This window comes from Chiloscyllium plagiosum, chromosome 20 (assembly GCF_004010195.1).
Source record: "Chiloscyllium plagiosum isolate BGI_BamShark_2017 chromosome 20, ASM401019v2, whole genome shotgun sequence".
Lineage (NCBI taxonomy): Eukaryota > Metazoa > Chordata > Chondrichthyes > Orectolobiformes > Hemiscylliidae > Chiloscyllium > Chiloscyllium plagiosum.
The window spans coordinates 1,210,290-1,226,195 of record NC_057729.1 but is presented as its reverse complement, the minus strand read 5'-3'; the positions used below and the strand labels follow the sequence as shown (position 1 = coordinate 1,226,195).

Genomic DNA, 15,906 nt, shown 5'->3' with positions numbered 1-15,906 from the left:
GAAGAGTTTCAGGGCTGAGGAAATGACCTGGGAGTTGCAGTGGGAGAGAGACTCCCTGAGATTCTTGTAGAGAGAGGAGGAAAACTTCTTCAAGGCAGGCATCCTTGCAAGAGGATTCGCAGTAGGGTTAAAATCAACAAGGTAAAAATAATGACTGCAGATGCTGGAAACCAGATTATCCAATTCTGGATAACATACTTTAGAAAAGAGAAGATGCTTGAATGGGTGAAAAAGAGATTTACCAGAGTGGTTTCAAGGATGATATATTTTAGTTCTAAGTAATTTTCCTTCAAACATACTTACTAGCTGCATGAGCCTCTAAAACCTTGGAACCAGAAGTCACTGCTGTGAGAGGCATGCTGATGCCAATCACCACATATAGACATCACAGCATCTGCACATGTACAGTCGCACAGCTTACAGCGGACACTGGTTGGAGAAGCTGGGATTATTCTCTTTGGATCAAACAATACTTGACAGAAGTGCATAAGATTTTGATTGGTACCGATATGGCAGGTGAAGAAAAGCGGTTCATCATTAGCTAATATTATAAGTTTGGGGGGGGGGGGGGGGTTGGGAGGTCACAGATTTAAGATTTTGGGCAATAGATGCACAGAAAACATAAGAAAGAAATTTTAAACACAACAAGTGATATGACTTGGAACTCCCTGCTCTGGAAGGTGGTAGAAGCAGAGACTTGAATCAATTATGTCAAAAGAATGGCAACTTAAGGGAAATGAACTTGCCAGACCGATAAAGGGATTAGAAATGACTAAACTACTTTTGGAGTATTGCAGGCAATTCTGGTATCCCTCCTATGGAAGTTGTGAAACTTGAAAGGATTCAGAAAAGATTTACAAGGATTTTGCCAGAGTTGGAGGGTTTGAGCTTTATATAAAGACGTTGAATAGACTGGGACTATTTTTCCCTGGAGCATGGCATCAATAGGTTAAATAGGCAAGGTCTCCTCCCTGGGATAGGAGAGTCCAAAACTGGAGGATTAAGATGAGGGGGGGAAAGATACAAGAGACACCTAAGGGGCAACATTTTCATGTAGAGGATGCTACGTGTGTGGAACGAGCTGCCATAGGAAGTTTTGGAAGCTGATATGACTACAACATTTAAAAGACATCCAGATGGGTATATGAATAGGAAGGATTGAGAGGGATATAGGCCAAATGCTGGCAAATGGGACTAGCATTGTATAGGATATCTGGTCAGCATGGATGAGTTGCACCGAAGGGTCTGTTTCCGTGCTGTATATTTCTATGACTCTGCTCAAAAGTAAGCCAGCATGTACTTCATGGGCTGAAAGACCTCCTTCTGCACTTCAACTTTTCTTTATAGTACAGATCACTGAGCCTTTATTTGAAATCCCGAAATCCAAAAAGCTCCAAAGTCCGAAGGTTTTTTGGTGAAGTATTTTTTGCATTAACAAAGTTGTTTGGCATGCAAACAGTTAACCCAAGTCGACACCCACTCGATGCATGTCACCAGATGCGACATGGTCCAGCACTGGCAGGCCTCAATTCTGTCTCAAAGCCTGTTTTACTCTGAGTCTACTCCTCCAGTAAGATTTTTAAAAATTTAACCATCAAACTGTCATAAAAATTCTGAATTTCGAAAACCAGCTGGACCCGAGCACTTCGGATAAAGGATTGTGCACCTGTAGGAAAGTACTTATTCTGAGTAGGGATTAGAGGGCTACGGACTATGTAGAGGCAAGAGGAGTCATCATATGCCTGTGCAGTCTCAATGGGCTAAAGGGCCTGCTCCTGTATCTCTTGACCTAGTATCCCAGTTCACTTCAGCTAGTTCAGCATTCACGCAAAAAGTTTAAAATACCATTGTTTAAATTACTACTTCTTTTCCTGCAAACTGGACATAAAATTCAATCATTGTGGTCACTGCTACCTAGGGTACCTTTACTCAAAGAGTGATTTTAATTTACATATAAGCTGTAAAAACCAAATTAGAAATGGTAGCTTGGAAGAGGAATTCACAACATGCTTTCAAGATTGTTTCTGAAAGCAGCACATTCGGAACCAACAAGAGAACATGTTATCTGCATTGTGTTAAATAACCTGAAAATAAATTCTGAGGAAAGAATTCACTATCCATTGCTAATTAATGTTAAAGGAAGCTTCAAACTTGAGGTAAATGTATTTGCGCAAAGGTGAGTGATAGTTCGAATTATTGAACAGCAAATAACTAATAGCAGAAAGAGCTCTTGTAGTACAGTGGTAGTATGCCTAGCCCTGAGCCAGGAGGCCCAGGGTCAAGTCCCACCTGCTCCAAAGGTTTGTAAGAACATCTCTGAACAGGTTAATTAGAAAAAAAACTTGAAATAATGATAGAAAATGACAAATGATTAGTCAGGATAAAGAAATTAGAATTTAAGAGGAAGCTAACTAGAAACAAAGTTGGATAGAATGAGGTTCTACTGATATTTAAAAAGGAAATGGGTCAATAAAGTGACTATCAGTCCTCTAGACAATGAAAGTGGGGAGTTAATAGCAGATAACAAGGAAATGGTAGACTTAATCCTAGGGTCTAAAACAAGGTGACTAATGAGCTAATAGATATGTTGGTATTAATGTTCCAGAAGCAGCTAGATTTGAGAAAGATTCATCAGATTGCAAAGTAACAAGTATTCAAGAAAGGAAATAAGCAGAAACACTGAGTCTGACTCTGTTAAGGTGTTAGAATCACTTATTAAGGAGGCTGTAATTAAGTACTTAAAAAATGTAATTAGGCAAAGTCAGCATGGTTTTATGGCAGGAAAGCTATATTTCACCAACTTATTAGTGTTCTTTGAAGGAGTAACATGTACTGTGAATAAAGGGGAGCATATAGATTCTGAAAATTCTATGGCTTTAACAGGTATACTTTGTCCTGATCGTTTGCTTAGAAGAGAGGTTTTGAGCTACGGATATTGAGCTGTCTCTTCTTAGCCAATAAAGTAAACAACTTGTGAGGGCTTGTTTTTTAAGTTGGAACAATGGATGCAGCACGAATGAGTGGAGTCAGGCTCCCACACAACCAGGGCTTTAGTTTGACAGTCAGTAATTGTTGACACTTTGAAGTTGGTTGGGGAAACAGCTCTACATCTCTCTTCAGTCCCAGAAACAAGCTGGAGCCCTCTCTCTCTACCAGAATTATCCCTTGGTGTTCTTTCTTCCTGGACTGGAGAAACACAAGTGATGCAATTTATTTTATTAAATTTGTCTTTGCCAAGGGTCAGCTTACAGCATGTTACCATATTGGAACAGTTGCTCTTTAACAGTTAAATAATCTGATATTCTGTTAAGTTTTACAGTAAAGTTCAAGTTATATCAATTCTACTTTCTTTTGTGTTTTAACTTGGGGAGAATAACAGATTATATTTTGCTTATAGCCCAGTATAGAGTCAGAGATGTACAGCATGGAAACAGACCCTTCGGTGCAACCTGTCCATGCCGACCAGTTATCCCAACCCAATCTAGTCCCACCTGCCAGCACCCGGCCCATATCCCTCCAAACCCTTCCTATTCATATACCCATCCAAATGCCTCTTAAATGTTGCAATAATACCAACCTCCACCACATCCTCTGACAGCTCATTCCATACACGTACCAACCTCTGCGTGAAAAAGTAGCCCCTTAGGTGTCTTTTATATCTTTCCCCTCTCACCCTAAACCTATGCCCTCTAGTTCTAGACTCCCCAACCCCAAGGAAAAGACTTTGTCTATTTATCTTATCCATGCCCCTCATAATTTTGTAAACCTGTATATGGTCACCCATCAGCCTCCGAAGCTCCGGGAAAACAGCCCCAGCTTGTTCAGCCTCTCCCTATAGCTCAAATCCTCCAACCCTAGCAACATCCTTGTAAATTATTTCTGACTCCTTTCAAGTTTCACAACATCTTTCCGATAGGAAGGAGACCAAAACTGCACGCAATATTCCAACAGTGTCATAGACAGGCACAGCACAGACACAGACCCTTCAGTGCAATGCGTCGCTGCTGATCAGATATCCTAACCTAATCTAATTCCATTTGCTAGCACTTGGCCCATATCCCTGTAAACACTTCCTATTCATATACACATCCAAATAGCTTTTAAATGTTGTATTTGTACCAGCCTCCACCACTTCCTCTGACAGCTCAATCCATACAAGCATCACCCTTAGCTTGAAAAGGTTGCCCCTCCCATCCCTTTCAAATTTTTCCCCTTTCAACCTAAACCTATGCCCTCTAGTTCTGGACTCCCCCACCCCAGGAAAAATATCTTGTCTATTTACATTATCCATGCCCCTCATTTTTATAAACCTCCAAAAGGTCATCCCTCAGCCTCAGATGCTCCAGAGAAAACAGCCCCAGCCTATTCAGCCTCTCCCTATAGCTCAAACCCTCCAACCTTGGCAATATCCTTGTTAATCTTTTCTGAACTATTCCAAGTTTCACTACATATTTCCGATAGGAAGGAGAACAGAACTGCACACAATTTCCCAAAAGTGACCTCACCAATACAGCACTGAACATAGAACACTACAATGCCCTGTACAGCCACAACATGACTTTCCGACTCCTATATTCAGTGCTCTGACCAATAAAAGAAAGCGTACCAAACGCCTTCTTCACTATCCTATCTACCTGCGACTCCACTTTCAAGGAGCTATGAACCTGCACTCCAAGGTCTCTTTGTTCAGCAACACTCCACAGGACCTTACCATAAAGTGTATAAGTCCTGCCCTGATTTGCCTTTCCAAACTTCAGTACCTCACATTTATCTAAATTAAACTCCATCTACCACTCCTTGACCCACTGGTCCATCTGATCAAGGTTACTCTGAGGTAACCTTCTTTGCTGTCCACTACACTTCCAATTTTAGTGTCATCTGCAAACTTACTAACTATACCTCCTGTGTTCACATCAAAATAATCTATATAAATGACAAAAAGCGGTGGACCTAAATGACAAAAAGCAGTGGACCCAGCACCAATCCTTGTGGCACACCACTGGTCACAGGCCTCCAGTCTGTAAAGCAACCCTCCACATCACTCTGTCTTCTACATTCAAGCCAGTTCTGTATCCAAATGGCTAATTCTCCCTGTATTCCATGAGATCTAATGTTGCTAACCAGTCTACTGCTATGCAGGTGTACATGTGTACTGTACCTTTACTGGAAGCTGGCATGGTCTTAGAGAGGCACAGACTGTGCTGAAAGAATTTAAAATGTAACATTTGACTGTGAAACCAATATTGCAACCGAGTTGCCATGATATAAAACAAGTTCAAATTCGGCCAGTTTAAATTATGCCCCAGATACCAAACTCCAATCAAATTTGAATTTAGTATTTTGACAACATCAAACTAATGAAATTATCTGATGTTTTGGGGTATAAACTTTGACATTTTGAACAGTTGGTGGGAAAACTGCCAAGAAAACCAACAAGTATAGATTGCTAGCCAAATAGCTCACTGAAAGATATCTGTTCATATGAAAGACCTGAGGAGAATACTGAAAAGATGACAGAGGAAAATCTACAGAGGAAGATACAAAGAGAAGATTTGACAGCTGGCTGGTTTTGAAATTTGAATTTTTTTTTGTAAATCTTAATCGGGGTTTTTATCGGACCAGTATTGGGGAGGTAAAAGTTAGACCTAAGAGAAAGGAGTTGTAAATACTTGTTGGTTTTAATTTTCTCTTTTGGACTTAAAGAATAAAATCGTAAATTTTTACTTTAAATAGTGACTTCTGGGATAGTTGTTTACCTCTCGAAATTGAACAGATTACGGTGCAAGGCGAGCATCTCTGTGTGATGGGTTTAAATTAGCAGAGGGGTTTATCCTGTGCCATAACATTACCGTGAGGAACCTTGCCGAACGCTTTGTTGAAGTCCATATACATCATGTCCGCTGCTCTGTCCTCAATCATCTTTGTTACTTCTTCCAATAATTCAATCAAGTTAGTGAGACAATTTCCCATGCACAGAGCCATGTTGACTATCCCTAATCAGTCTCTGCCTTTCCAAATACATGTAAATCCTGTCACTATGGATTCCCTCCAACAACTCGGGCTACATGGTGGCTCAGTGGTTAGCACTGCTGCTTCACAGCACCAGGGATCCAGCTTCATATCCACCTCGGGCAACTGTCTGTGAGGAGTTTGCACATTCTCCCCATGTCTGTATGGGTTTCCTCTGGGTGCTCCGGTTTCCTCCCACAGTCCAAAGATATGCAGGGTCAGGCAAATTGGCCATGCTAAATTGCCCATAGTGTAGGGTGCATTAGTCAGAGGGAAATGGGTCTGGGTGGGTTACTTTTCGGAGGGTCGGTGTGGACTTGTTGAGTCGAAAGGCCTGTTTCCACATTGTAGGGAATCTAATCTAATCTAACCTGCCCAAAACTGATGTCAGGCTCGCTGGTCTATAGTTCCCTGACTTTTCCTCATCACCTTTCTTAAATAGTGGCACCACACTAGCCAACCTCCTGTCTTCCGGGACCTCACCTATGATTTTCGATGATACAAATATCTCAGCAAGGGACCCGACAATCACTTCCCTAGCTACCCACAGAGTTCCCAAGGTACATCTGATCAGGCCCTCGGAATTTATCCACCTTTACGCATTTTAAGATTTCCACCTTCTCCTCCTCTGTAATGTGGACACTTTTTAAGATGTCACCACCTGTTTCCTCGAGTGTGTGAACAATCAAATTACACTTGCCTTTAAATAAGATAAAAGGTAGAATCTAGGCTGTCTTCTTGATACATCTGAAGGTTTGGTCTGTTCCAAAACAAAGAGGGAGCTCTTGTCAGGATCTAAATCTCTAATTCCAGGTTGGGTTTAGGATTATTGGACTCAAAGACCGTGAGTGGTGAGTGTTGGTTTTATTATTTCAGATGTTGCATTTGATTGGTTTGAGTATGCCTTGTGTAATAATGGCTCTTTCAGTTGCCAAGTTTCTTGGGGATGGAAGCAGTCACTTTGGGCATTTTACAGAAAGGGAGCAGGGCAGAGCTTTTGGAGAATGGAAACAAGCTGAAGTTGGAGTTGCCTGTGTTTGTGAAGAAAGGGGAGATAATTATGGCAATAGCTCAACATTTTCAATCGCCAGGAATGCATTCAGAATAATTGGGAACTATTCAAAAATTCAATTGCAAATGAACCAGCTTGAATTTGAAGCAACGACAAGAAAGAAAGTTTAAATTAAGATTAAAAGCAGAGGAAAAAAAAGGAAATAGCCATTGAAGGACAAAATGAAAATGGATGGCCTCAGCAGAATAAAGGCAGAAAACAACAGTTTTTGAACATCAGAAGTTGGCACTAAAAAAGGAAAATTGATTTAAAAAGGTGGAGGCAAAGATAGAGGAGAGTGAAGAAGGTGTTTAGTATGCTTTCCTTTATGGACAAAGCATGGAGTACAGGAGTTAGGAGGTGATGGACAACTATATAGGACATTGGATAGGCCACTTTTGGAATATTATATGCAATTCTAGTCTCCCTTGAAACTTGGAAGGGTTCGGAAAAGACTGACAAGGATGTTGCCAGGGTTGGAGGGTTTGAACTGTAGGGAGAGGCTGAATAGGCTGAAGCGTCAGAGGCTGAGGAGTGACCTTATAGAGGTCCATAAAATCATGAGGGGCACGGATAGAGTAAATACACAAGGTCTTTTCCCTGGATTGGGGGAGTCCAGAACTAGAGGGCTTAGGTTTAGGGTGAGGGAGAAAGATTTAAAAGAGACCTAACAGGCAACTCTTTCACGCAAAGGGTGGTGCATGTATGGAATGAGCTTCCAGAGGAAGTGATTAGATTAGATTACATTACATTACAGTGTGGAAACAGGCCCTTCGGCCCAACAAGTCCACACCGCCCCGCCGAAGCGCAACCCACCCATACCCCTTACCTAACACTACGGGCAATTTAGCATGGCCAATTCACCTGACCTGCACATCTTTGGACTGTGGCAGGAAACCGGAGCACCCGGAGGAAACCCACGCAGACACAGGGAGAATGTGCAAACTCCACACAGTCAGTCGCCTGAGGCGGGAATTGAACCCGGATCTCTGGCGCTGTGAGGCAGCAGTGCTAACCACTGTGCCACTGTGCCGCCCAAGTGGTGGAGGCTGTAACAATTACAACATTTAACAGGCATCTGGACGGGTATATGAATAGGAAGTGTTTAGAGGGTTATGGGCCAAGTGCTAGAAAATGGGGCTGGATTAATTTTGGATATCAGGTTGGCTTGGATGAGTTGAACTGAAGGGTCTGTTTCTGTGCTATATATCTGTATGAGTCTAAAATCCTTAGCTGATCTCACTGTAAAGTAGGACACATGAAAGTCAATGTTGGTGATTTAAGAAAAGCACTGGGAAAATAGATACAGTAAAAAGAGAAGCCAGCAGCATTTATTACATTGGTAAAGGAGATGCCAGTGGAAGCTCAAGAGCTGCAGGGTTGATTAATAAGAATGTACCAGATATCTTTAAAGAACTTACCAGCATAGGTAAGGTTTACTCATGTGTACCAGGATGAGTAGGTTAAGAAATTAAAATATTAAGAGATACGTGCAAATCAATTTTTGGTGGTGAGAGATGAAGACATATGTACTTTGGAAGGAGCACGGCCACAAAGGGTGGTAGTATGTGGAAAACAGGGTGAAAAGAATAGTGTTCTATTGTATAAGGCGAGGTTGTAACATCCGGTGAAAAGTGGTGGTAGGAGTAGTAGAGAAATTATCTTTTAGAGATTCTGTTTATCCTCAGGAATGATTTGGCTGTATCACAGGTGAGAGTGATGCCTACTGTGGTTGAAAAGCCAATGTAAAATCAGGCAACTTAGACGTTAGAGGAAGTATATCCTGGGATTTTGCCTGGCAGTGTGGTAATAAGGTCACGGGTTGAAAAGGGAGGAGAAATCGTTGAGTTCAATTATCAGAAATTATGTTTGATCGAACGATTGAGGAAGAATCAAAAACGGGTAGAGGACAAAGCAGATATTTTTAGTTCCGAGAGTTAGCTGAATTACAACAAAAAGATGAAAAACAAAAGTTGTATCAAAAAACATACACAAAAGGAAAACGTGAGTGCATCTCAAAATATTACTACCTTAAAAATGAAGTCTTGATGAGGAAATGGAGACCATTGCATATTCAGGCAGATGAAAAATGAGCAGAAATTCATCAAGTTATATTACCGATGGATTATAAAAAGGAATTGCAGGTAGCATAAAGTGCCAGTAGCAAGTCATTTGGGAGTAAGGAAAACTCACGCCAAAATACAAAAGTATCTTTATAGGCCTGGACTGCATAGAGATGCGGTTGAATTTTACCAGATATATCATCTGTCAGGAAGACCTCAGACAGTGATAAAACTAGCACCATTAATACCAACTGCAGCATTTGTGGAATCTTTTACAAGAGTTTTAATTGATTGCATAGAACCCCTCCCTAAAACAAAAAGTGGAAATCACAGAGTCCTGGCTCCAAGGTGACCAAGAATGGGAACTCAACATCCAGGATCATTCAATTTTCAGGGAAGATAGGCAGAAAGGGAGGTAGGGTACTGTTGCTGATTAAGGAGGAGATTAACACAATAGTAGGGGAGGACATTAGCCTGGACAATATGGAATCTGTATGGGTCGAGCTGCAGAACACCAAAGGGAAAAAGACATTAGTGGGAGTTGTGTTCGGATCACTAAACAGAAGTTGTACGTTGAGGATGGAATCAAACAGGAAATTAGAGATGTATGCAGTAAGGGTACAACAGGTATTATGGGTGATTTCAATCTACATATTGATTGGACTAACTAAATTTGGCAGCACTGCAATGGAGAAGGGTTTCCTGGAATGTACGAGAGTTGGTTACTCAACCAATATGTCAAGGAACCAACCAGAGAGTGAGCCATCTTAGACTGGATATTGTGTAATGAGAGAGGATTAATTCGCAACCTTGTGGTACAACATCACTGGGTAAGAGTGACCAGAAAATGGTAAAATTCTTAATTAAGACTGAGAGTGATAGTCAAATCTCAGAATAGGGTCCTGAACTTAAAGAAAGCTAAGTGTGACACACGTGTTGGCTAGGATACGTTTGCCAAGTGGTTGACTGTCGATAAACAATTGTAGACATTTAAAGAACACATGGATGAATTTCAACAATTGTACATCGTTGTCTGGCATAAGATTAAACAGGGAATGTGGCTCAACCATGACTAACAAGGCAAATTTGTTAAAGGCAAAAAGGAGGCATATAAATTGGCCAGAATTAGCAGTAAACCTAAAGACTAGGAGAAATTTAAAATTCAGCACTGGAGGGCAAAGGGTTTAATTTGGAAACAAAAAATAGAATACAACAGAAAGTTTGCAGAAAGCATAAAAATTGATTGCAAAAGCTTCTATAGATATGTGAAGAAACATTGACTGAAGACAAATGTAGATCTCTTAGAGTTAGAATCAGGTGAATTCAGTGGACAACAAAAAGATGACAGGCCAGTTGAACAAATACTTTGGACCTGTCTATTAAGGAATGATGATGTGGAGGAGCCGGTGTTGGACTGGGGTGGACAAAGCTAAAAATCACACAACACCAGGTTATGGTCCAACAGGTTTATTTGGAAGTACTAGCTTTCGAAGTGCCGCTCCTTCATCAGGTGGTTCTGGAGCAGGACCATGAGACACAGAGTTTATAACAAAAGATCACAGTGTCATGCAACTGAAATGATATATTGAATAAGCCTAGATTGATGATGAGTATTTCATCTTTTAAAATTTCATCTTTTAGGTTGCAGTTTCCAGTTCATAAATATGTAATTCCTAGAACTTCTTTCAAATCACATTCTCAAAATAATTTATGGTTTTATAAAAAAAATGGTGACATCTCACCTCATTAAAGGTGTGGGGTTAAAGTTTGCCTGTATCCCAATCTTGAGTCAGACTGGTTTATTTCCAAAGTAGAGTTTACAAAATATTACATGGATTGACTGCCTGCAGACTGTGAATGTTTTGAGCAAAATAGAATGAATCTGCAAATATAATTCTGCAAACACAAATTCACCCCACAGACTTGTATGTGCATGTGAGAAAGAGAGAGAGAGAGAGAGAGAGAGAGAGAATAGTGTGTGTGTGAGTGTGTATGTGAGAGACAGCGAGAGAGACAGTAAGTGTGTGTATATTGTAGTGGGGTGACCTGTAGTGTGACATGAACCCAAGGTCCTGGTTGAGACTATCCTCATGGGTACCGAACTTGGCTATCAGCCTCTACTCGGCCACTTTGTGGTGTTGCCTATCCCAAAGTCCACCTTGAAGGATGGACCATCCTCCAAGGCAGACTTCGGGACAGGCAACAACGCAAGATGGCCGAGCAGAGGTTGACAGCCAAGTTCGGTACCCATGAGGATAGTCTCAACCTTGGGTTCATGTCACACTACAGGTCACCCCATCACACTATACATGCTCTCTTGTACACGTGTACGTACACACACACACACACACACACACACACACACACACACTGTACTGGCACAGACCCTCTGTCATCTGTACATTCTCTCTCAGACACACATTCACCCCCCCACACTCTCACCCACGCACATACCCTCCCACAGGCTTATACCCTATCACACACGCACACACTTTACCAAGCTTGCACAAACACACTCTCTCACGTGTATCCACACTCAATCTCTCTCTTTCTCTCATGCACGCACATGTAAGTCTATGCGGTGAATTTATGTTTGCAGAATTATATTTGCAGATACATTCTATTTTACTCAAAAAATGCACAATCTGCAGGCAGCCTGTTCATGTAATATTTTCTAAGTTCCACTTTGGAAATCGAACCAGTCTGACTCAAGATTGGGATGCAGGCAGACTCTAATCTCACACCTTTAATGCCTGAGCTGAGATGTCACCTTTTCATTTATAAAACCTTAGGTTATCTCAAGAATGTGACTTAAAACAAGTTCTGGCATTTACATATTAATGAACTGAAACCTGCAACCCATTCTCAAAGATGAAAGACTTAACAATCTCAATGTGTTCAATGTTTCATTTCAGTTACATGACACTGAAATCTCTTCCTATAAAATTTGTGTCTTACGGTCCTGCTCCACAACTATCTGATGAAGGAGTAGGTATATACCGCAGGGCAAGAGTTATAGATGGGGGAAAAGGAAATTATGTTGCGATTAGGCAAGATTTAGGTTGAATAGGATGGGGAAGAAAACTGCAGGGGTTGGGCACAATCGAGCTTATTCAAGGAACAGCTACTATGGATCCTTGATCAGTATGGACCTGTCAGGCAGGAAGGAAGTGGTCGAGTGCGGAAGCCGTGGTTTACAAATGAAGTTGAATCTCTTGTCAAGAGGAAGAAGCGGCTTATGTTAGGATGAGATGTGATGGCTCAATTAGGGCGCTTAAGAGTTACAAGTTAGCCAGGAAAGACCTAAAGAGAGAGCTAAGAAGAGCCAGGAAGAGACATGAGAAGTTGTTGGCGTACAGGATCAAGGAAAGCCCTAAGGTTTATAGGTATATCAGGAATAAAAGAATGACTAGAGTAAGATTAGGGCCAATCAAAGATAGTACTGGGAAGTTGTGCGTGCAGTCAAAGGCGATAGGGGAAGCATTAAAGGAATACTTTTCATCAGTACTCACACTGGAAAAAGACAATGTTGTCAAGGAGAATACCGAGATACAGGCTATTAGACTAGATGGGATTGAGGTTCACAAGGAGGAGGTTTTAGAAATTCTGGCAAGCCTAAAAAGTAGATAAGTCCCCTAGGCTGGATGGGATTTATCCTAGGATTCTCTGGGAAGCCTGGGAGAAGATTGCCGAGACTTTGGCTTTGATCTTTATGTCGTCATTCTCTACAGGAATAGTGCCAGAGACTGGAGGATAGCAACTGTTGTTCCCTTGTTCAAGAGGGGGAGTAGAGACAATCCTGATAGACCAGTGAGCCTTACTTCGGTTGAGGGTAAAGTGTTGGAAAGGATTATAAGAGATAGGATTTATATTCATCCAGAAAGGAACAATTTGATTAGGCATAGTCAACATGGTCTTGTTAAGAGTAGGTCATGTTTCACAAACCTGATCAAGTTCATCGAGAAGGTGACCAAACAGGCAGATGAGGGTGTATATGGATTTCAGTAAAGCATTTGATAAGATTCGCCACGGTAGGCTATTGCACAAAATACAGAGGCATGGGATTGAGGGTGATTTAGCATTTTGAATCAGAAATTGGCTAGCTGAAAGAAGACAGAAGGTGGTGGGCCAAAGGGCCTGTTCTGTGCTATATTGTTCTATGGTGGTTAATGGGAAATGTCCATCCTGGAGTTCAGTTACTAGTGGAATACTGCAAGGATATTTTGGGGCCACTGCTGTTTGTCATTTTTATAAATAACCTGGATGAGTGCATAGAAGGATGGGTTAGTAAATTTGCGTATAACACTAAGGTCGGTAGAGTTGTGTATAGTGATGAAGGATGTTATAGGTTACAAAAGGACATAGATAAGCTGCAGAGCTGGGCTGAGAGATGGCAAATGGAGTTTAATGCAGAAACGTGAGAGGTGATTCATTTTGGAAGGAATAACAGGAATAAAGAGTACTGGGCTAACGGTAAGATACTTGGTTGTGGAGAGCTGTACAAAACTCTGGAGCGGCCACTCTTGGGAGTATTGCACCACATTATAGGAAGGATGTGGAAGCACTGGAAAGGGTTCAGAGGAGATTTAATAGGATGTTGTGTTGCCTGGTATGGAGGGAAGGTCTTATGAGGAAAGGCTGAGGGATTTGAGGCTGTGTTCATTAGAGAGAAAAAAGTTGAGGTGTGACTTAATTGAGACATATAAGATAATCAAAGGGTTAGATAAGTTGGACAGTGAGAGCCTTTTTCCTCAGATGCCAATGGCTAGCACGAGGGAACATAGCTTTCAATTGAGGGGTGATAGATATAGAACAGATGTCAGAGGTAGTCTCTTTACTCAGAGTAAAAGGGGCATAGAACACATTGCCCGCAACAGTAGTAGACTCACTAACTTTAAGGACATTTAAATGGTCATTGTATAGGCATGTGGACAAGAATGGAATTAGATGAGCTACTGATTGGTTCCACAGGTCAACGCAACATCGAGGGCCAAAAGGCCTGTACTGCGCTGTAATGTTCTATGTTCTAAGCGAACATCTTCTCATTTTCGCACATGACATTCCATCTGCTAGATTTTTGCCCACTCATTCAACCTCTGTATGTTCAGAATCTCTTTATGTCCTCTTCACACCATATTTTCTACATATCTTTCTGTCATCTGCAAATTCAACTAACATGTTCATTTCGCTCATTGGATCAAAAATTGCAAAAAGACTCCTGTGGTACTCCACATTAAGTTCAACCAATCAGAAAAGACCTATTTATGCACAGCCTGTTTTCTGCCAATCTTGTATCCATGCTGGTATGTTACTGCCTTCATTGTGAGCTCCTACTTTGTACAATAACCTGTTGTGTGCCACCTTGGTCAGATGCCTCTAGGATTCTTAGCACAGTACATCTCATTATGGAACACCTTCCAAAATATCAAGGACTGGTCAAGGCTAACTTTTATCTTATTTAAAGTGTACAGCGCTCTATTCCAGATATGATTGGTCACACAGACTTTAAGGAAAACACACTTTACTTATATCCTACAGTTAAAAACACAAACAAAAGGAAGAAAAATTGTGTAACTTTAACTGAACTGGAAATGTTAATAAAATAATAGGTTATTTAAACAGCAACTGTTCCATTATAGCAACATTTCATAAACACATCCTAGGCAAAAGCAAATTCAGCAAATAGATTGCCTCTCTGCGATGTTCCTCCAGTCCAAGAGGATTAGATTAGATTCCCTACAGATTAGATTCCCTACAGTGTGGAAACAGGCCCTTTGGCCCAACCAGTCCACACTGACTATCCGAAAAGTAACCCACTCAGAACAATTTCCCTCATAACACTAACACTAGTGAGCAATTTAGCATGGCCAACTCACCTGACCTGCACATCTTTGGATTGTGGGAGGAAACTGGAGCACCCAGAGGAAACCCACGCAGACACGGGGTGAATGTGCAAACTCCACACAGAGTCACCCGAGGCTGGAATCGAACCTGGGACCCTGGTGCTGTGAGGCAGCAGTGCTAACCACTGAGCCACCGTGCCGCACTGAGCACTAAAGGAAAGAGCACCAAAACGAATTCTGCTAAACTGAGAGAAAACTCCAGCTTTTTCTGTGGCCGAGAGACTAACTGCAGCAAGATGTCCTTAGTCTTATAGTTAAATCCTCTCGCTATGAAGGCCAGCATGCCATTAGCTTTCCTCACTGCTTGCTGCACCTGGACTGTTCCACCATGACCCCAGGGCTCACTCAAATCACCTTTTCTTAAACTGCTACCATTTGGATAATAATATGCCATCCGGTCTTTGTCACCAATGTTGATAATGTCACATTTATCCACATTATGTTGCATTTATCAAGTACTTGCCCACTCAGCCAGCCTGCCCAAATCATCCTGCAGCCTCTTAGCATCCTCCTCATTGTACACACTGCCATCCAGCTTAGGGTTGTCTGCAAATTTGAAGGTGATTTGATTAAGTTTATAAGATTCCAAATGGGGCTTGACAAGACGTAATTGGAAAGGACCTTTCCCAGTGTAGATGTGTCCAAAGGGGCACTTTAAAAACATAGCACACAGGGTAATTTGGCTATTTGGATACAGAATTGACTGGCCCATAGAAGACACATTGGTGGTAGATAAAAAGTATTCAGCCTGCAGCTCAGTGACCAATGGTGTTCTGCAGGGATCTGTTCTGGGACATCTGCTCTTTTATGATGTTTATAAATGACTTGGATGATGAAGTAGAAGGATGGGTTAGTAAGTCTGCCGATGACATGTGGGTTG

At 41.5% G+C, this 15,906-nt stretch overlaps 1 protein-coding gene across 1 annotated transcript in view; it reads right to left on the bottom strand.

Moving 5' to 3' along the window:
• Window positions 1-15,906, bottom strand: part of LOC122559938 (synaptonemal complex protein 2-like) — a 263,416-nt gene that overhangs the window by 204,921 nt on the left and 42,589 nt on the right. The window contains exon 5 of the mRNA XM_043710047.1: window positions 15,490-15,572. Within this exon, the coding sequence (XP_043565982.1) occupies window positions 15,490-15,572 (83 nt within the window). The remainder of the gene's footprint in view (window positions 1-15,489; window positions 15,573-15,906) is intronic.